At 62.5% G+C, this 19940-nt stretch overlaps 1 protein-coding gene across 4 annotated transcripts in view; it reads left to right on the forward strand.

Annotated features, from left to right (window-relative positions):
* Positions 1-628: 628 nt before the first annotated feature.
* Sh3tc1 (SH3 domain and tetratricopeptide repeats 1) overlaps positions 629-19940 on the forward strand; it is a 33624-nt gene continuing 14312 nt past the window's right edge. The window contains exons 1-8 of one of the 4 annotated variants that reach the window (XM_047567144.1): positions 629-650; positions 7910-8127; positions 13871-13998; positions 14789-14894; positions 15443-15589; positions 16111-16306; positions 17219-17295; positions 18061-18256. In XM_047567144.1, the coding sequence (XP_047423100.1) occupies positions 7956-8127; positions 13871-13998; positions 14789-14894; positions 15443-15589; positions 16111-16306; positions 17219-17295; positions 18061-18256 (1022 nt within the window). In that variant the 5' untranslated portion in view covers positions 629-650; positions 7910-7955. Of the gene's footprint in view, positions 651-2295; positions 2662-7909; positions 8128-13870; positions 13999-14788; positions 14895-15442; positions 15590-16110; positions 16307-17218; positions 17296-18060; positions 18257-19940 lie in introns of those variants that run through there. The other 3 variants (XM_047567146.1, XM_047567145.1, XM_047567143.1) reach the window with 3 other exon arrangements.

A 19940-nucleotide genomic window follows, 5' to 3' on the forward strand; every position in this document is an offset into this window, starting at 1 on the left:
CAGGAGGAAGGTTGGGGTAGTGGGGCTGCCGTCACACCAGGCAGGGCAGCTCCGAACCCTAGAACTACCTGGAGGTGGGGATGGACCTGCCGTGCAGGGGACCCCGGCATGCTTGTGGGGGGGCTGAACCCCTTTCCAGCAGGACCCTCCGCAAGGTGCAGCTCATAGCTTCATAGCTATCCCAGAGACCTGAGGATGCTCTCAAATGACACCATTAGAAAGGCCAATTGTCTTTATTTGACCACAGTGATCACCATTTTTCCTACTGGACTAGAAAACATGGAGACAAGAGCCGTCGGTCAGCAGGAGGTGGAAGGCCGGGGACCCCCTCCCTTGGAGCCCCAGGGTGCTCGGCCACCAAGCAGGCCTCCAAAGGGCTTGGCTGGGGACTTGGAGGCCGTACTGGGTCCTGGTGTGGGGGATGGGACTTCCTCAGGATGGACTAGGGACAGGTTTAGGCCCTTCCCAGTGCCTCCAGGCTGGCACATTTGGGCGTGTTCAGGTGGACGGTGTCGGGGGCGGCAGGGGCAGCAGCGTGCGTTGGAGGAGGCCCAGCCCAAAGCCCGGTGGCCCTGAGGAGGTAGAGCTGGCGCAGCCTCTGTCTGGGTCTTCCCAGAGCCTCTGCTCCTGGACTTGGAGCCCCTTCCCAGGTGAGCTGTCTCCCGTCCTGGGTGTGCCCTGCCCTTACATTTAGTCTCAGGAGAAGCCCCGGGGGCTGTGGCTCCTGCGTTGGCTGGGCGAGGCGCCCTCTGGCCCGGAGTGCCGGCCTCTGCAGCCTCCATGCTGGGCAGGAGCTTCTCCCGGCACATGCTTGCTCCTCACAGGGAGCCCACCCTCGGGGCTGCCACTTCCCACCCAGCTCCACCAGAGCCTCCCGGGTCCTGCCTGTAGGTCACTGGCCGGCAGACCTGGTAGAGTCAATGGCACCAGCTGGACTCTGTGACGAGGGAAAAGGGACAGAGTGGTCATTGCTTTGGGGCTTGGTGCTTGAAGGCATGGGTGCTTGGTCACTGGTCCTCTGGGCAGGGCCAGCGTCCTGGGCTCCTGGGCGGGCAGGTCAGGCTACAGGTAAGGCACCCGAGAGCCTGGGTCAGCGAGGAGGCGGGAACAGGGGCTCGGGCCTCTTCTCAGCTGTGCGACAGTCACAAGCAGGTTCACACTGGCCAGGCTGCTGTGGAGACCCACAGGACGAGGACCACCTCGAGGGTCTTCCTTACAAGGGTCAACTTGAGCTCACTACTGCCATGTCTGGGTCAGAACCACTGGGCTGGGAGGCACTTAGAGAGCTCCGTGCCCAGAGCTGCCACCTGCAAGGGGGCACACTGAGCTCCGGAAAGGGACAGGTGGTCACAGAAATGCTAGCTGTGCAGGGCTTTAGGCGGTCCCTGACAGGCAGGGCCCTGAGCTTCTGCCTGCCTCCAGCAGCCCCAGGAGAGACCCGGCTGGAAAGCCCTGGACCCAGAACACACCTGCTCCTTTGTCAGGATGGCCACAGAACTGGGAGGAGGCAGGTGCCCACACACAGTCGGAGAGGCTCCCGGAAAATCCCCCTGGGCTGTGGCCAGAGCCCAGCTGTAGACAAACAGGATACTGGGTCTTGGGCTGCAGCGTGGGACAATGGCCGGGAGAGGAAATGCCTCCAGACCCCGTGTGGACAGGGAGCCCATCCGGGACCTCTTCCAGCTCAGCTTCCAGAAACAGGCCTCAGGGAAGGCCAGCACGCCTGGGGTCTTCACCCTCCAGAGATGGCAGAGTGTGGTTGGCATGCATGCCCCGCGCTTGGTCCCTCAGAGAGGGAGACAGGAGTGAGGAGGAGGGTGCTCCCAGGCCTGTGGCCAGGGCGTGGCACAACCAGCACCAGCCAGAGGGGCGTGCACGGAGAGGGCAAGGGGCAGGAGGCTGACCACGTTCAGTTCCTGCTCCTTCCTGAGCCCCCAGGGAGCAGACCAGGGGTTCTGTTGCAGCCCCAGCCTTGGCCAGCTAGGAAAGTTCCTGCTCCCAAGCCCCCAGGGCTGCCCCCAGAAGGCGGGTAAAGAGATGGACTACTGGGCCAGTCCCCCCGGGGGGGGGGGGATCGCTGGCCAGTTGAGGAGCATGATGTCCCCTCTCCTCTCAGAACGTTCCTGTGACCTGGCGCCGGAGTGAGGAGCTGTAAGTGTCTGTGTGCCCACGTCTGCCCTGCCACGTGGTCTCTGTGTCCTTATGCCCACACACGTCTGGGCATGCACACGTGTGTATCCACGTGTGCAGAAGTGGAAGGGGAACAGAGAGCAGAGCCCGCAGGGCCGAGGGCCACTAGCTGGTGGACTTCCCCAATCCCAGCACCCGACGGGAGCCCGTGGCCCCTGGCCTCTACCCCAGAGCCCGGGGCTGGCAGTGGGCAGGCAGAGATAGGGCCTGGCACCCGCCCAGGGAGGGGCTAATGATCAATCGCGGCCAGCGGCTGCGCCTGCCTCTCCTCACTGGCCCCAGGCCCTGGAGGAAGTGGGGCAGGAAGCAGGGGCGGTGGCGGCTGCTCGCAGTCAGTCTGCTGTGGGTGGCCTCTGCCTGCCCCGGCCAGCTGTGGACAGCCTTGTGGGCCGCCAGCAGTAAGCAGAGCCGGGACAGGCCCCCTGCGTCCTTGGCTGGTGGGCTGAGAGGTGTCTGTGGAGCAGAGCTCAGGTACGGCGGGCCCGGGCAGGGAGGCGGAGGACCCCCCGGCAGCTTTGATGGTGGAGACGCAGTGGCCGTCGTGTCCAGGAACAGCTTCCCACCGTCCACTTTCTGGGAAGCTCTTCAGACTTGACTGGGAAGGGGTGGGGCAAGGGAGGCTGTCACAGGAACCCCCAGGGTGCTGCTGGACCCTCTCAGGGATTCTCACACTATGACTTTGTTTGACAAGCCCCTCGGGCGACCTCGGGATCACACTGACCCTCAGGGGTTGTGCCCCAGGGTCTGGGTGGGACGTGGGAACAGAGCCAGGAGCAAGGGGTTCTGGGGCCAGTGGGTCCCCAGTGTGCCCTGGCCCTGGGTCATCGCAGGTCACCCTGGCACGAGTGCTAGCGTGGCACCTCCACACTGCCAAAGTGCCACTGTGGTGTGACCAGGCCACTCCGAAGGCACCCTGGGTCTTTTCACATCAACAAACAGGTTGAGTGTCTCGACGACCAGGGCCTCCAGCCAAGAATTCCTGGGGAGACCTGGGCCCAGGTCCACCCCCACCTCCTGCCGGGACATGTGCCCGTAGGCCCCACTGAGACCTCTGCAGGCCTAGGTGACATCCCCAGGGGCCAGGACGCCACCCTGTCTGAGCTCAGGTGAGACAATGGCCAGGCAGAGTCAGGGGAGTTGGGGGGCGGGGTTGACGGGCTGAGGCCCCCGTGCTGGGCCCTGTGCCAGCATGTCATGTGAGAAGTCACTGACTCCCCACCAACGCCGTGACGTGGGTACCCGCAGCCCCACCTTGCAGAGAGAAAGGGATGGGGTTGGTCCTGTCCCTCGGCTGCCCTAACACGTCGTGACCCTCTGGTGACTCCCAGCAACACAAAGTGCCCTCAGGGTTCTGGAGTCCAGAAGGTGGAGACAGGAAGCAACAGGGCCAGCGGCACCAGGAGGCCCCGCAGAGGGTCCCGCGCTCCCTGCTTCTGGAGGCCGGGCTGCTGGGCCTGTGGCCGACCACCCAGGCTCCGGCTCTGCGGGCATGTGATCTCCTCTGTGTGTCCACCTCTTTGCCAGGCACCGGGTTGAGGGCCACCCTTGTCCAGCATTAACTTAGCTCAGCTGAAGATGAGCTGCAAGTGAGGGCTGTCTGAGGTCCAGTGGGCATGAATTTGAGGTCATGCACTTTCTCCTGTCACTCCAGTGTGCAGGGTGACCAGACCTCCCTCCGGGCTGCTTCCTGGTGAAGGGGACAGGGCTGGAGGGTCCCTCAGAGTATGTGTTCAGTCCAAGCCCAGCAATAGCTCTGGCCAGGCCTCCCGAGTCAGTCAGGGCCAGCGGGCGGCATCTCCTCCCGGGTCCAGCCCAGGCTGGCCGAGCTCCAGGAACCAGCGTGCCCTCTGCTCAGTCCCCATGACCCCTCGTGGGCGTTTTCATTCTCATCTGGGTGGGTAAACTGAGGCATGGAGCATCCTTCTCCCCCGAAATTGAACCTAGGTCTCTATGTTCTGGCAGCAAATTCTGGGGTTGGATGCTGGACAAGGCCTGGGGCTAAGGCTTTGCTGCCCAGGCCTGGGGTTGTGTCCCTGAGGAACCGAGAGGAGTATGGCAAAGGCCAGGAGGAGGCAGTCCCTGCAGACTGGTCTCCGAAACTCAGCAGCCAACCCCAGGGGAGCGGCTCCTGCTCCAGGCCTCCCTCTGGGGTGCCTCTCCTGCTATGGTGAGCAGCAGTCAGAAGGCCTGCGGGCGGGGAGGCTTCTTCGTGCAGCCCCGGGCAGGGAACCGTCCTGCAGAGACTGAGCCCACTTCCTCCTCTGCGTAGCAGCCTCATGTGTGTGTTGGCTGCTCCACGTCCCTCGCCCAGCAGGCAGGAAGTTCCCTGAGCCTGGGGAGCCTTCCCTTTTTCTTAGGGAACTGTCCCTGAGCACCAGCTTTGCGCCAAGCCCGTGAGGCCCTGGGCCCTCCTGGAATGGGCCACTTCCTGACCGGGGGAGGCAGGCAGCCTGGCATCAGTAGGTGGTGCCAACACCTCCTGGGTTGCCGGGACAGCAGCTCTGCCTGCAGCAACGGCTTCACCTGGCTTTTGAAGGATGTGGCAGCCGCCCGGGACCCCAGCGGGTTGGGCCTGGAAGCTACAGGCCCTGTATGCACCAAAAGGCTGCAGTCAGGGGCTGGGCACAGTGGCAGAGCGCTCGCCTGGCATGTGGGAGGCGCTGGACTCCATCCTTAGCACCACATGTAATACATAAATAAAACAAAGGTCCACGGACAACAAGAAGTATTAAAACAAAAGAGGCCGCAGTCAGGCTCTGTGGAGGTGCCCCTGCCAGCTTCTGCCTGACCCATGGAAACCTGGGCCCCGCAGTGGGCATCGCCACGGTTGGAGCCAGCGTGGCAGCTGGGCAAAGTGGGCAGGGGAAGAAAGCAAAGCTTGAGGCTTGTGCTGGACTCAGGGCGGGGGGAGGTGGCCAGGGCGTCCGGCTGAATCCTGAAGGGTGCCGAGGAGCCCTCAGGCATGCCCAGGTGAGGGTGGCCTTCCAGCAGGAGGCTTGTCCTGGTGGACACAAACTGTCCAGCAGCCCATCACCTCCATGGCATCCGCGCTCCCAGGGTCCAGATCCACTGGCCTCTTGGCTCTGGAGCGGGCCTGTTCTCAGGCCTGCACTGGCCTCTCAGGGCTGAGCAGCTCCCCGAAGGGGGCAAAGGCTTTCTGCAGGCATAAGGGACCCCACCCTTGGGTGCCCTTTGATTTGATGTCCCCTTCCCATCTACCCACCCCAGTCCCCATCCCTGCCCCTCAGAGATGGCTGGGGAAAAGAAGGACTTGGGGACAAGAAGGACTTGGCCACAAACTGACCATCAGGTTTCACACAGGACTGGCAGGCAGGAGGCAGCTGGGCAGGTTGGGAGCTCGCAGAGGCCACCCAGCCTCGGGTCTTCTGTAGGCCTTGCCAGCGCCTGGCCACCCTGGACCAAGGCCCTTCACCACGAGCACCTCCTCCAGGGAGCCTTCCCTGACTACCCAATACCCTTCCCTCCACCTCGGGGGCTAGGTGACCCTCAGTTCCCATTGTAGAACCTGCTACCTGGAACCATCCAGGGCTAAGGATGGGGACATGGTCTGTAAGTACCTGATGTGGGATGGCATCCATGCTGCATCTAGAGTGGACTCAGCTGCCTCTGCTTCGTGACAGTTCGAGGTGGGCAAAGGCAAGCCCCCAACAGCCGCACCTCCACGGGAACTCTTCAATACATTCCTTTCTGCAGTGTTAGGAATGGAACCCATGGGCACTCTGCCACCGAGCCCTGCCCCCAGCCCTTTTTAATTAGTTTGAGACAGGGTCTCACTGAATTGCCCAGGCTGACCCTGAACTTGAGATCTGCCTGCCTGAGCCTCCTGAGTCACTGGGATTGCAGGTATGTACCACTGCAGCCAGCGTCTCTGGTACGGACACTAAAACAAACTTTCAGACATTCAGAATCGAGCCCCTACTCCTGGCTAAAGGCTTTGGTGGCCCTCTCTGCCCTTGGGGGCACACTGTGCCTCATTTGTTGCAGCCTGTGTCCTGCATACTAGGCCCCAGTCCCCAAGTGCCTCTGCAGCGGCCCTGCCTGCCTGCTTGTCTGTCCTCTGCTGAGTTCCTTGCCTGGGACCAGGGTAGAGCTGGAGACTGGAGCGCAGCTAGCCGGCCCTGACTGGGGCCGAAGCACGTCTGAGCCCAAGCCCCGAGCAGCTGGCCCTGACGTGATCCAGGTCTGTCTCCCGCATCTACCAAGGAAGGGGCAGGTCACAGGACTTGCACAGACTTGCACTTTGGTCTGTAGAGGAGTCATGGTGGTGTTACCTCGGCTCCCTGTGAGCTCCGTGCAGAGGACGCCTGGGGACCGCTTTGCACCACCAGGGCTGAAAGTCCCGTCTCGCAGTCAGCGAACGGTCAGGCTCGGAATGTGCCAGGCCTCGGGGCTAGGCGTGCCAAGGCAGGTCTCCCCAGCCCTCCCTGTGGGGGAGGATGCCATCAGTCACCTGCGGCCCTCCCTGAGTGGTAGAGCTGACCAAGTCCCAGTAGCCACAGTTAGGGGTCTGCCTGGGTGGCAGAGCGAAGCCTGTGTCTCTATGCCCAAGTTTGAAGCATGAAAGGAGACAGTGTGTCCTAAGATGAGTGACAAAGCCACAGACCTGGGAGCATGGACTGCCTGGCTCTAAAGTCCTTGCTCAGCCTGACCCCAGGAACGTGTGAGGCATAATGACCCGCTCCTGACCGGGTGTCCCGCCTCACCTGCCTTCCAGGGCCCCCTGTGTCCTGGGCTCTCTGACTAATGGGAGCCTCAAAGTTGGAGGGGCTCCAGGCACCACCGAGCAGATTGCATGGACCTCTGTTGGTGGGAGAGACTGAGCCCCCTGGCCAGCTCCAGTAGGGAGGGGGTGTCATTAGAAGCATGGCGATCCCAGGCCAGATTCCCGGTGCAGCCGAGGTCCAGACCAGAACTGCAGGCTGGGCCAAGGTCCCCTTCCCAGAGGCAGTGGGTGTTTGGAGACAGACGGATGGAGAACACTCACAGAGAACTCCAAACTTTACATGGCGGCCCAGAGGAAAAACTCCAAAATCTGAGCCCTGGTCCACAGTGTCTGGCAACATTTACAGGTTATTCGGCATCTTCTTAGGCCCATCCTGTCCTTGGGGATCTTTTCCTCTTTTAAAGAGATTCCTAATCTGCAAGGCCTCAGGCCTCAGGCGGGGTCTCTAACCTGCAGCAGCTCACAGAACAGGTGAGAAGCGGCTCTGGGGCTGGGGCTGGGGCTCGGTGGCAGAGCCCGTGTGAGGCCCTGGGTTCCATCCTCAGCACCACGTACAGCAAATAAACAACATAAAGCTACTGTCCATCCGCATCTAAAAAATACTTAAAAAAAGGAGCCGCAGCTCTGCTCTCAGGCTCCGTTACTTTCAAGAGGGAGTCGTCAGACCTACAATCCAGAGGGCAGGGACCCGCGGCCAGTCGGCTTCCTGGAGAAAGGCTGCGGGCAGGGCGCGGACCCTCCCAGGCCCTGGTTCCTTACTGTATGTTCTTATGACTTCTTTTCACAACCAGCTCAGCTTCGTCCTCACAGGCCCAACCGTGCACCATGTTGGGGACCCTGTTAGGCCTTGGAGGTGCTGGACACTCTGCAGTGTGGGCTCTGTCCTCCTATCGTGACCCTGGCAGAGACGTTCAGGTGGGTCTTGGCAGCCTGACTCTCGAGGGCCTCTGCTGATGTCCACTGCTCTCTCCACAGGCCGGCTGGGCATGCTGGGCCCTCAGCGCTGGGGCTGGGGCTGGTCATGAAAAGCCCCAAGGAGGAGACCACTGGGCAGCCAACCGAGATGGGCTGGGGGCCTGCAGGGCCCTCTGGAGGCTGTGGCAGCGGGCGCAAGGTCCAGAGTGAGGCCGTGAGCTCACCCTGCAGCCGAGAGCCAGCCGGGCCTCAGGAGGCCCCTGCGACGGCGAGAGGCGGTGAGTGCGGCTTTGGGCCACCCACCCAGCGTACCCTCACCCACCCTGCCTCCTGCAGGCCACAGCACTGGGGCCATCACGCGGGCTCCTCATTTCCTGGTGTGTTAGGAGAATAGCCGGCCCGGCGAGTCCTTCTCCTGTTGAGAACCAGCTCCTGTCTCTTGAGGGCACGTCAGTGATGGCCACTGGGGAAGGACCCAGAGGCTGACCACCCTCCAGAGACTTCCTGGAGGCTCCTGGTGGCCAGCCTTTGCCACCTGCCTTGTTTTCATACCCTCGCTCCTCCTCAGGGGGCAAACCAAGGCCCAGAGCGTGAATGACTTCCATTTACCCTCCCAGTGAGAACACTCTCTCCAAGACCCAGAGACAGGAAGACACTGGCCAGGCCACAAGGGGACAGTGGCTGCTCCAGGACTAGGATCTCCGAGGCCCAGACAGAGACGCCTTCTATGTGAGGGACGGTGGTGGGCAGCAGGCTCCAATCCTGGTGGTCAGTGGGCCATTGCTTGACCTGGGCCTATTCCCCCACTTGGAAATCTGAGGGGCAGCCTCAGTGACCTCCAGGAGCCCTCCCTCCGCCCTCCCAGGAGAGGTATGAGGAGAGGCAGGCATAAGCTTGCCCAGGACCCCTCCTTCCAGGCTCCCTCCTCTCCCTGCCAGGGGTCTCCAGGGATTGGCACGTGTAGAGGCTCGAAGGCTATTGGAGGAGCCAATGGATGAATGATAGACGGGAGAGTGCAGTGGAGACCTGGGCTCCTGAAGGGTACTACGCCCGTTATCTTGGTCCTTCCACATGTGGGTGGAGATGGGGAGGAACGGGGTGGCCCTTGCACACGGATTCCCAAGGGGAAGTGGTCCTGCCCAGAGGGTGGTCTAGAGAGCTGGGGGCGGGGCCTAGCAGCCAACCCTGCCGCCATGATCCTACTCCTACCATGGACCCTGTGCCTTGGGGGACAGGAGGGCCTGGATCCTGCCTAGGCCCACAGAGTGCACAGAGGGGCAGGGAAATCCGGACTTACGTGGGCCAGAGCAGCAAGCAGAAAGGGCCACCCCACCCAAGGAGTGGCTTCGAATCTCAGAGGGCGTGATGCCGTCCCCAGCCCTGCGGCTGTGCAAACACGCTGCCCTCAGTGTCCAAATCTTGTCTCTGAGCCCAGCTGGAGGAGTCCGTGGACTTCCACCTCAGGAGGCTCAACTGGCAGCCCGCAGCAGGGCCAGCTCGGTGGAGAGGACTCCACACGGGCTCCCCACCTCCTAGTGTCCCTCGGACAATTCCAAGTCATAAGAAGTAGCATGAATGATCCCCATTTACCCTCCCAGTGAGGACACTCTCCGTTACCTACCCTCCACCCATCCGTCGCCTGCCTACATGCACTTACTGTTTTCTGATCTGTTCAAGAGCAAACATGACACCCTCACCCCAAAGCGTCCAGGTTTCCTACAAGCAGGACGCTGCCCTCTGGAATCGCAGTCCGGGTACTTGGTGGCAGCTTTCAGGTTTTAATGGCACCGTCTTCTGGTCTCCAGAGCTCATTCAGAGCTGGCTGGTAATCACAGGACGGTCCCCTGTAGCACACGGACATCCTGGTCACAATTTGCATGTCACCGCCACCTCTTGGAGACCTTTTAATCCAGAGGTTTTCACTTTGAAGAATGCGGTCTATTGCCTGAGAATGTCCTCGGCCGGCTGCTGTTTGCCCTCGCCCTCTGGGTTTGCCGCTCGGCTCTCTCCTCCCCAGACTCATTTTTCTGTGTGGCTGGTAGACCTTTAACCCAGTCTCTGGACGTGGGTTGTCTCTGTTTGGTTGATCAGAGGGCCTTCAAGTTGTCCCCATCCCGCGCGTCCCCACTGGGCTGTGAGCATGCCCTAGTCTTCTGGGACCGCAGATGTCCAGACCCATCTTATGCTGGCCCCGCCCTGCCCTGCCATTCAGCCCGGACACCTGGCCTCTGAATTGGAGGCTGGCGGTTAGAATCTGCCACCTGGGTGCCACATGTCTTTTGACTTGACGGCCACTCCTGAGCCCCTGCTGCGTGCCCTGTTCCAGGATTGGCCTTGGGGATGTAGAGTGGAGTCTGTAAGGGGGTCTGATAACAATGGACCACGGGACACTGCCACCAGGATCGGCAGATGCTGCGTGAAATGAGCACCGTGGTGCTGAAGAGCCAAGGCCAACGTGGCCAGGCTGCACCACGCCCACGGCTCCGAGCAAGACGTCCCCAGGGCCACAAGGACAGGCACGGCTTGCAGGGTGGCAGGGGAGGGAGCTGGCCTCAGGTATGGAACCCCAACCCAACCAGTTGAGACCTGGGATCTAAGTCTGGCTGGGCTGGGGCAGATGTGAGGCTGAGCCCTTCCTCTGACCCCTTACTTCTGGGCTCTCATTTTTCCTCAACCAGCCTGTGATCCCCATGCTCCAGCCTCATGGGGTGGAGCGGGGGCACGTGGGTGTTGCTGCAGACCCACCAGGAAGCCATGCTCTCTGTCCCAGGCCCCCAACAAGGCCACCAGCCACTCCCGTGGTTGGCAGAACAGTGGTCCCAGAGTGTCCATGCCCTAATCGCTAGCGCCTGTGACCCCATGACCTCCTATGGCAAAAGGTCTTTGCAGATGGGATTAAGTTAAGGATTCTGAGATGGAGAAATATCCCGGATTATTTGTGAAGGGGTTTCTAGGGGACGCAGGACACAGGTGGTGTCAGAGTCCCAGGGTTGAAAGTAGAGGGTGGCCCCTTGCGGCTAGAGGAGGCCAGGCTTGGTCCTGCACTGGGGCTTCCAGATGGCACTGCCTGGCCACGCCTTGACTGGCCATGTTCAATTCCAGGTCAGACGACACAGTTGTGCTGAAGCCACTGGTTTTGGGGGCAGTTTGTTACACCGCCTTCCTTGCTGGGCTAAGAGACCTGGGGAAGGAGGCCCAAGGCAAAGGAGGCTGGGCAGGTACCAGTCCCCTTTTCCACCGGGGAGCCCTGGGTGCTAGGAGAGGAACTTGGAGAGAAGCTGGTCCCCCTGAGCACAGTCTCACGCTGTGTTGCAGCTGAGACTCTGCCCCTGGCATGACCGGGCCAGCTGCTGAGACCCGCACTGGGCAGCTGGTGCCGCATCCCACCGGCGAGCCTCCGGGGCCCTGTGGTGGGCCCTGCGCTGCAGCCCCGTCAAACACAAGTGCTGCCAGTTAACTTTCCACCATGGGAGGCACGCCTGTAACTCCAGAGACTCAGGAGGCCAAGGCAGGAGGACTGTGTGTTCAAGGCCAGCCTCTGCAACATAGTGAAACCCTGTCTCAAAAAAGGAAAGGAAAAAAAAAGCCTGGGATGTGGCTCAGTGGTGACGCTCCCTGGGCTCGACTCACAGAACCAGAGCCACAGAGAGCGAACCAGCTCCTGAGACAGTGGGCTTGTAAAGGAGGCTCATCTTGCTCACAGGCTCAGGGGCCAGTGCATGCTGGCCGGCCCCACAGCCAGAGCAGGGCCGGAGCCAAGTTGCTCACCCCACCAGCAGGAATCGAGCGGGAAGAGGAAGGGATGGGCCCCACAGTCCGCTTCACGGGCGCATCCCCAGTGACGGAACCCCCATTAGTCCCCACCTCCTAAAGGTCCCGCTCCTCCCGCAGCACCACAGGCTGGGGACAAGGCCATCACCACAGAGGCCGGTGGGGCCGCCCCAGGTCCACACCACAGCAAGGGTGAGGCTCTGCACGTTGTGGGATGCCCGTCCCAGTCTCCTCCTCCACAGGCTGTTGACACAGCAGCTCAGGCCCCAGCCCAGAGCTTCTGGCTCTGGACTCCCCGGTCGCCCTGCCGCCTGCCTGTCCTCTGCCCTTTTGGGTGGGAGCCCTCTGTGTGGGAAGGGGATTCGGGAGCTGCCCAGGATGTTGGGAAGCGCTGGGCGGGTGCTTCGCCTTGGGGCGGGGCCCATTCCAGATTCAAAAGTCTCCACACTGCTCAGCACTGGCCGGGCCTGGGGTGGAGGTGTAGCTCCTGGGTCCTCAGGCAGAGTTGGAGGCAGGTGCTCCAGGCTTACCCCAAGGGTGTGGGGACCTCCGCCCTCCACCCCCGCCCCTCCCTCTCTGAGCAGCCCCACTCTGTAGAGGACTGAGGGCCACTGCCAGCGGTCTCTAGCTGGCCTTGACCTTGAGGGATAGAGAGGGCAAATTTTCTTAACATTCAGCACCTGGTGGGTGAGGCAGCTGCCCGGGGCCAGGGTAGTGACGAAAGGCTGCTGCTGCGGGTGAGCACAGCCGGAGCAGGGCCCCAGGGTCAGGCTCCAGCTTCTCAGCGTCCAGAGCCAAGAACAAGCTGGACCCAAGGCCTGGGGGCCAGGCAGAGGTGTGCTGGGAGGGAAAGTGACTCTGGGAGCAGAGGGTGGCGCTGAGGAGGGCGCCTCCGTCTGCAGGGGCTGTGGCGGGCAGTGAGTCTCCTCCCCTGGGTGGCTTGGGTCCCCTGATGCTGATTGACAGCTGAACCTCTCAGGCTTTCTTTTATTGCCCATGCCTGACGTCCCCCCCCCCCCAGAAATGCACGGGGGAGGGCTGGGGGCAGCAAGCGGCACTGCTCGTGCCAGTCACTAGCAGAAGTTGACCTCAGGGGTCTCTGCAGCCACTGGACACGCCCAGGCCTGAGGCTCTTCCTTCAGGGTCTCCAATTTCCCTTCTTGGTGGAGATGAGCACCCTGAGGGGTGGTCCCTTCCCGTGCTGGTCTCCGGCCTAGTTGTTCAGGGCAGCAGCCGCCAAGGCTGGCTTGGGAGCCTGGGCAGACAGGCCCTGGGAGCTGCAGGCCTGCGGTGGGGCTGCGGTGCCCGCTGTCCTGGGCAGCAGAGAGCAGGCCAGGCCGGGAACCTGCACTTCTCTATCTGGGATGGGAGGCCACTTCTGCTGCTGCCCATAGGCAGCCCTGGCCACACGTGGAGCTTGCTTCAGGTTTGTCTTCTTGGTGGGTGTGAACTAGGCAGAAGGGTGGGTTCCACGGTGGCTCATTCACGCTCACTTAGGAACCATGGGCTCGACCTCGCCCCTCGCCTGCCACCACATTTCAGAGATGGCGGGAAGCCCCACCCGTCTTTGCACAGGCCAGCAGGCCAGCTCTCCAGAGCTCTGCAGGCCCCTTGGCTGCTGGTCTTTACGTGGAACAGTGCGGACAGAGGCTGTGTCCACCTGCGGAAAGTTCCACTGGTCGGTGCTGCCCCTGAGGGTCCAGAGCCTGGCCAGGTCAGAGTGTGCTGTCACAGGGCGACCAGAATGGGGCGAATGGGGCGGGGCCAGGACAGGCAGCTGGCCCATTCAGACCGGGGCTCAGGCTGTGCTGAGCAGCGGGTGGGCGCTGAGGGTGGAGCCAGGAGCACAGGCTGGGGGGCCCGTGCCGCGTGTGACAGGGAGGGTGGAGTGGGCAGGTGACGAGGAGTCAGGGTGGAAATGAAAAGCCGTGATGCCCTGGGCTGTCGCAGGAGGTTGGAAACCACATCTGCAGACGGGCTTCGGGGGAGGTGGGGGTGGGGCTGGCGGGGCCCTGCTGGGTGACCGCCCGAGCTGGCCTGTTGTGGGTGGGACGGAAGTCCACTTTCCCATCCTCTGCAGGGCCTGGCCTTTGCAGGTGTGGTGGGCGTTTGGTATTGGACTTTGACCTGGGCACTGGGATTTGGGCTCGGCGATGCTGGCCCAGGCCTCCAGCGAGGCTGGTGGGAGGGGAGCACCCCAGAGCCAGGTCTGGGCCGGCAGACCGCCTGACCTCCATCTGCACCTTCCAGACCTGGCCTTGCAGCTGCGGGCCGTGCGGAGGAAGAGCGGGCTGCCAGACCCCTGCCTTCAGCAGGCCCTGCGGGGCCGGCTGCGTCTGCTGGAGAACGAGAGCCAGGAGGTGGCCCACGTGCTGGGGGTGAGTGCAGCCTGGCGCCGGCGGGAGATGGAAGGGGTCCGCGGAGTAAAGCTGGGGGCACCAGGCCTGAGGAGGAATGTCCCAGAGATGTGGACAGCTCAGGGGACCGGGCTGGGCCTGGGGACCCGTCAGCAGCAGGGGCTGCGAGGGGTGTTGCCAGCAGAGACTTGGGGTCAGACTGGCCTGACCAGGGCCCCTAGGCCCCCTAGCCTGTGTGAAGCCACATTGGAGACGCTTAGAAGTGAGGTCAATACCTCACCAGGTGGCCAGCAGTGCCCAACCCGTAGCGATTGCTCAAAAAACAGGACTCTGCCTGGGATCTGGGCCCCAGGGGAGGGCGGAGGGCTCTGGGCTCTGAGTCTGGTGGTCAGTCAGGTCTTGCTTTTGTTCCGTCAGATGTTCCCCCTGCTTCAGTCGAAAGTGCTCTCGGCGCGGTTGTTCCCAACACCCGTCACCGTGGCTTCAGAGGGGAGGGGGCCGGAGGCAGCTGGGCTCAGCCTCAGTGGGTGCTGCAGGTGCCTCAGGAGTAGGGCCGCCCTTGGGCCTGAGGGCAGAGGTGTGCAGGGTGGAGGACGCTGCTGGTTGCAGGGATTAAGGGAGGAGCAGCAGCCAGGGGGAGGCTCAGAGGACGGGAGAGCAGAGCAGGGAGGCCTCGTGCCTGGAGCTTGGACTCGGTTCTGCAGCGCGGGGGCCCCGAGCAGGAGGGGAGAGTGCGGGGCTGTGCAGGGACCTGCCGTGTCCGACACCCAAGTCTCTGGGAGCGCCTCTAAACGTCATTTCTTTCCTTAAGGACTTGTCAGCCAGGCTGCTGTCCATCCACAGTGACCAGGACCGGATCATGGTGACGTTTAAGACTTTTGAAGAAATCTGGAAGTTCTCCACCTACCACACCCTTGGTAACGTGGCCACGCTCCCAGGGCTGATCACGGCTCCCCTGGGCACTCCTGACCCACCCCTGTCCCGGGCACTGATCGGTGCTGTAGAGTAAGGTGGTGCACAGCAACCTCTCCAGAGAAATAGCGAGACTGGCACTGCCTGCTGCTGAGGCTGTGGGAGCCCACCCAGCACCCTGAAGACCAAGCGCTGTCTCTGCGGGAGTGGACACAGCTGGCACTGGCTGGCAATGCCAGGCCAGGGCTTCCTGCCTGTTCTGTGTCCATCTTACTGAGGTTCAACATGGCCCTGTGATGACCTGTAGTCTCTGACTTAGGAATGCAAACACAGAGGCACAGAGAGGCCAGTTAACTTGACCATGGTCGTGGTGGGTAGGTGAGAGGCCGGGCACGGCCACTGGCAGCCAGGCCAGTGGTCAGACCAGTGGACCACGGAATGTGGAGGCAGCATGCGCTCCCAGTACAGGGCAGCTTCACGGGGGGCCAAGGCTGAGGCCTCGTGGGCCTCCCTGCCCCTTCCAGAGCCTGCCGCTGACCAGACCTGTCTTCAGGTTTCACTCATCACTGCTTGGAAAACCTGCTGGTGGACCAGGCCTTCTGGCTGCTCTCGCCCGGCGAGGAGGAGGAGACGGCCATCCGGGTGCACGTGGAGGAGGGGGCCTTGAAGCTGACGTACCAGAGCCTGCTGGCCCAGGAAGGTGGGTGCTGTGCGTGGCACCGGCGACCTTGGCTAGGTCCAGGCCGGGCAGCGCTGGAGGTAGAGGTGAGGTATCTGGGAGGGAACGAAGAGGCTGTCCGGTGCGCCAGCCCGCCTGACCCTGGCTGTGCAGTGGGGCCCTGATTCTGGGGAGGGAGTGTAAAGCTGCCCTTTCCCCCTGGTCTCGGGTCTGGGAGGTGCCTAATGGGACTGGTAGTCCACGCAGGAAGTGCAGGCACCCCTGTCTGGCCCTGGATGGTACGGGTGGGGAAACTCAGGCCCAGAGGGAGTCTGAGGCTAGTGGAGGCAGAGCTGGGACCCACCCCAGGTCACTGGCCTCCTGTCTGGGCTCCTTGGGCCTCCAGAATCTGGTCAACCGGTTCCTGGGGTGGAAGTGGCTGAGGTGGGGTCTCCCACTGGGCTGCCTTCACTGTGGGTCCAGTGGGGGTGGAGGTGGTCCTGCCTGGCGGAGTTCAGATGCCCTGGTCCAGCCATCTGGAGGACCACCTTTGTCCTTTAAAGGGCCTTTCTTCGTCCTGTGTCCCGACCACCATGTGAAACTGACACCTGGCCCGTGGAGTATGGGGAAGGGCCCCCGGGTTCTCAGGAAGGCTTCGGGGGGCCCCCTGGAGGATATGGCTCTGGAAGTGGACTCGCCCACCACATCTGAGGAGACGGCAGCTGCGGTCACCCTTGAACCCCTGATTCCATTCCATCAGTAGGTACCGAAATCTCCACTGTCCCTATGGCTCTGGGTGGTGCTGGACCTTGAAAGTCCCTGGGCCTGGCCCGTCTGCAGCCCAGTAGGCTGAGAAAGGCAAGGCTGGTGCCTCTTCTGCTGCCTCCTCTTGGGCCTCGGGCAGCTGCCTGCGTGGGGGGCCAGTGTCCTCTCCTGGCAGGGCTGTCCCAGGACTGGCAGGCACGGGAGTGTGCAGCGCACAGCTCTGGTCGCACTTGCTCTGAAAGCCTTAGAGGAGGTTCAGAGCCCTGGTGCCATGGAAGGGAGCCATGTGGGGGTTTGCACAGATACAAACCCAGAGCTGGAAGGCCAGGCCGTGAGGATGGCTGACACGCAAGCGCTCCCGCCTGCTCGCTGAGTGGACCACAGACTTGGCTGCGAGTTTCTGGAAGCCAAAACCAAGAGAGAAGCCACCTGCTGACTGACAGTGATGGTGTGGCGGCAGGCAGGGGCTGAGGTCTCTCCCTCCGGAGACCAGGGGAGTTTCTAGTGAAGTCCTGGCGGGCACAGAGCTCGTTCGTGGGTCATCCCCGTGTCAGGTTCCAGATGTCAGGTGACAGGGAGGGCTGTCAGTCTCCCATCCAGGAATCCAGTGTTCCCATCTTCTGTCTGAAGGAGCAGAGGCCCAGAGAGAGGGACAGTAGAGTCAGGGCTGCCACCAGGCCTCTGCAGCCCCACTGTGCCGAGCTGTCCTGGGAAGCAGTGGGGGCTGGTGCCTTGGGAGGGAGTCTGCAGGGATCCAGAACAGTGATGAGGTCCCCAGACCCCAGCGGCTACAGGTGACAGGGAGGTGGGGGGATCTGCTCAGGTTGCTGGGGGCTGGACACCTGCCCAAAATATGTCTGTCCCTGGCTGAGGCCCCACAGCACAGACCTCCTCTCCCCTCTCTAGGTGGGTCCTTAAGGTCCCCTGGGACCCCATCGATGACTCCGTGGGTGGACCTGTGACACCTGAAGTTTCACAGATGGGTAAGAGCTTCCTCTGGCCTTTCTTTCCTGGGGGAAGTTGGTCCATGACTTGGTGGGCACTGGCATTCTGGAATTTTCTGCATTTGCCCTGAACCCCCCTCGCCAAGCCAGAAGACAAAGCGAGAGTCCCCTCCTGTCTGCAAGATGGAGGCTGAGCCAGCCTTCACAGCTCTTGGGAAAGTGAACTGGCGCCCTGATCGCTGTCCTCAAGAGCCTGAAATGTGGCTTCACAGACACCTCAATGACACACCCCAGGTCTCTACTCTCTTGGTGGCACCTCAGGGAACACCTTGGAAGACCCTGGGATGAGGTGGGCTGGGCCCTGGCCGAGTCTGCGATGGGTACTGAAGCCCACCTGAGGCTGGAGTCTCGTCCTGGCTCTGTCCTGGTCTTTGTGACAAACTGGTGCCGCAGCACCCTGGGCCTGGGGAGGGGCCAGAGCATTTTGCTGGGCACCAAGCCAGCTGGTGTTGGATGGCCTCCTGTACCTGCTAAGTGGACATAAGGCCCTAGGGGCAGGAGGAGGCACAGCTGCCTCGCAGGCTGACGGCCAGGCTGCCAGTCAAAGCCTCCGCCGCAGTTTTCCATGTTTAGTTTAGGATAAAAATGCCCCCCTCTGGGGTCCACTTAGATGTCCAGGCTCCATGCTGCAGGGACCAAACTTCCCTTCGAACCCACTGATGGGTGCAAGACAAATTTTCTGCCAAAAGCACCAGCCTCTGCCACCCGGCCCCCAGTACTGAGGGTTTCGGTCTCTGTCCACAGGGCTTGGCCTGGCCTCGGCGCTGGCCGACTTCCAGGGCTCGGGGCCTGAAGAGATGTCCTTCCATGCTGGCGACCTCATCGAGATCCTGGGTGCCCAGGTGCCCAGCCTGCCCTGGTGTGTGGGCCGGCACGTGGTCTCAGGCCAGGTGGGCTTCGTGAGGACCAGCCTCATCAGCGTGCAGGGCCCAGTGTCTGAGTGAGTGGATGAGCCCCTCTTTCCTAAGCCGGTCCCCGCCACTCCCAGGGGACCTTCACTGTCTGCCCAGCTTCCCAGGTGACAAACCTGGATGCTGGCCTGGAAGCCCTTCTCCCTGTCTCTGTCCCCATGCTCAGGCTGCACCCTTCTTCCTGGGCTGCCAGGAGGGCATCCTCTGAGATGCGACTTGCCCGCGCAGGTCATCTCCCTGGGTGCTTGTCCATGGGCAGCTGGCTCACAGTCCTGGAGCCAGGGGCAGAGGGCAAGGTGCGGGCAGCCCCACGCTCCCCGCAGGTCCGGGGACCCTCTGCTGGCTGAGCTTGGGCTGCTCCCTGCAGCTCAGCCGGTGCCCGCAGCCTCCTCCTCTGTGCCTGCGACTGTTTTCTCTAATAAGGACGCTTCTCTCACGTCACCCCCACATGCATGGTCTCCCCTTAACCTTTGCACCTGCAAAGTCCTCACGTCCAGAAAGTCACCTTCCCAGTTCTCTGAGCTTTGAGTTTTGAGGGACACTATGTGACTCAGCACCCCGGGCCAGCCCTTCACGTAGGCCTTCCACGTTTCCGGCCTGGACCTGAGGCTGCTCAGCCTCGCTGCCTCCCGTCTTGAGGGCCCCCACTGGGAGTCCAGCTGTGTGGGGCGGCTGGCTCTGGCTTCCCTGGCTCGCTCGGGTCCTGTGTCCTATCTGTGACGGGGAGTGCCCTTCCTGTCCCCTAGCCCCCACCCCAGCCGAGGGACTCCCAGGGAAAGACGCTGGTCGCTTCTGTCACAGCTGCCCAGCTCTGGCCACAGCAGGGGTCCTCAGGGAGTGGTCAGTGGGCACAGCTGTGCCTGTCGTGAAGAATCTGTTCGCTGGGGTTGGCCGGATTGTTAGAACCTGGCCTGGAGCCTGGAGAAGTGTCCCTTCCTCAGGCCCCGTCCCCTCCTCTGTGGGCCTCCCCTCCCACACCCACAGGTGAGACTCACGTCTTTGGTGGCCCTGCTCTGGGTTGGGGGCTGTGGCTGACCAATGGGATACATTCCCAAGTCTCATGTCCTGCTGGCAGTTTAGTCCTATAGGTGAAAATCGCCCTTCCCTCCCTCCTCCCTCCCCCTCCCTCCCTCTTCCCTCCCTCCTCCCTCCTCTTCCCTCCCTCTTCCCTCCCTCCTCCTCTCCCTCCTCCTCCCTCCCTCCTCCCTCCTCTTCCCTCCCTCTTCCCTCTCTCTTCCCTCCCTCTTCCCTCCCTCCTCCTCCCTCCCTCCTCCTCCCTCCCTCCTCCCTCCTCTTCCCTCCCTCTTCCCTCTCTCCTCCCTCCCTCCTCTTCCCTCCCTCTTCTCTCCCTCTTCCCTCCCTCCTCTTCCCTCCCTCTTCCCTCCCTCTTCCCTCCCTCTTCCCTCCCTCCTCTTCCCTCCCTCTTCCCTCCCTCTTCCCTCCCTCTTCTCTCCCTCTTCCCCCCCTCCTCTTCCCTCCCTCTTCCCTCCCTCCTCTTCCCTCCCTCTTCCCTCCCTCTTCCCTCCCTCCTCCCTCCCCCTCCCTCCTCTTCCCTCCCTCTTCCCTCCCTCCTCCCTCCCCCTCCCTCCTCTTCCCTCCCTCTTCCCTCCCTCTTCCCTCCCTCCTCTTCCCTCCCTCCTCTTCCCTCCCTCTTCCCTCCCTCCTCCCTCCTCCCTCCCTCCTCTTCCCTCCCTCTTCCCTCCCTCCTCCCTC

Source organism: Sciurus carolinensis, chromosome 10 (assembly GCF_902686445.1).
Source record: "Sciurus carolinensis chromosome 10, mSciCar1.2, whole genome shotgun sequence".
NCBI classification, from domain to species: domain Eukaryota; kingdom Metazoa; phylum Chordata; class Mammalia; order Rodentia; family Sciuridae; genus Sciurus; species Sciurus carolinensis.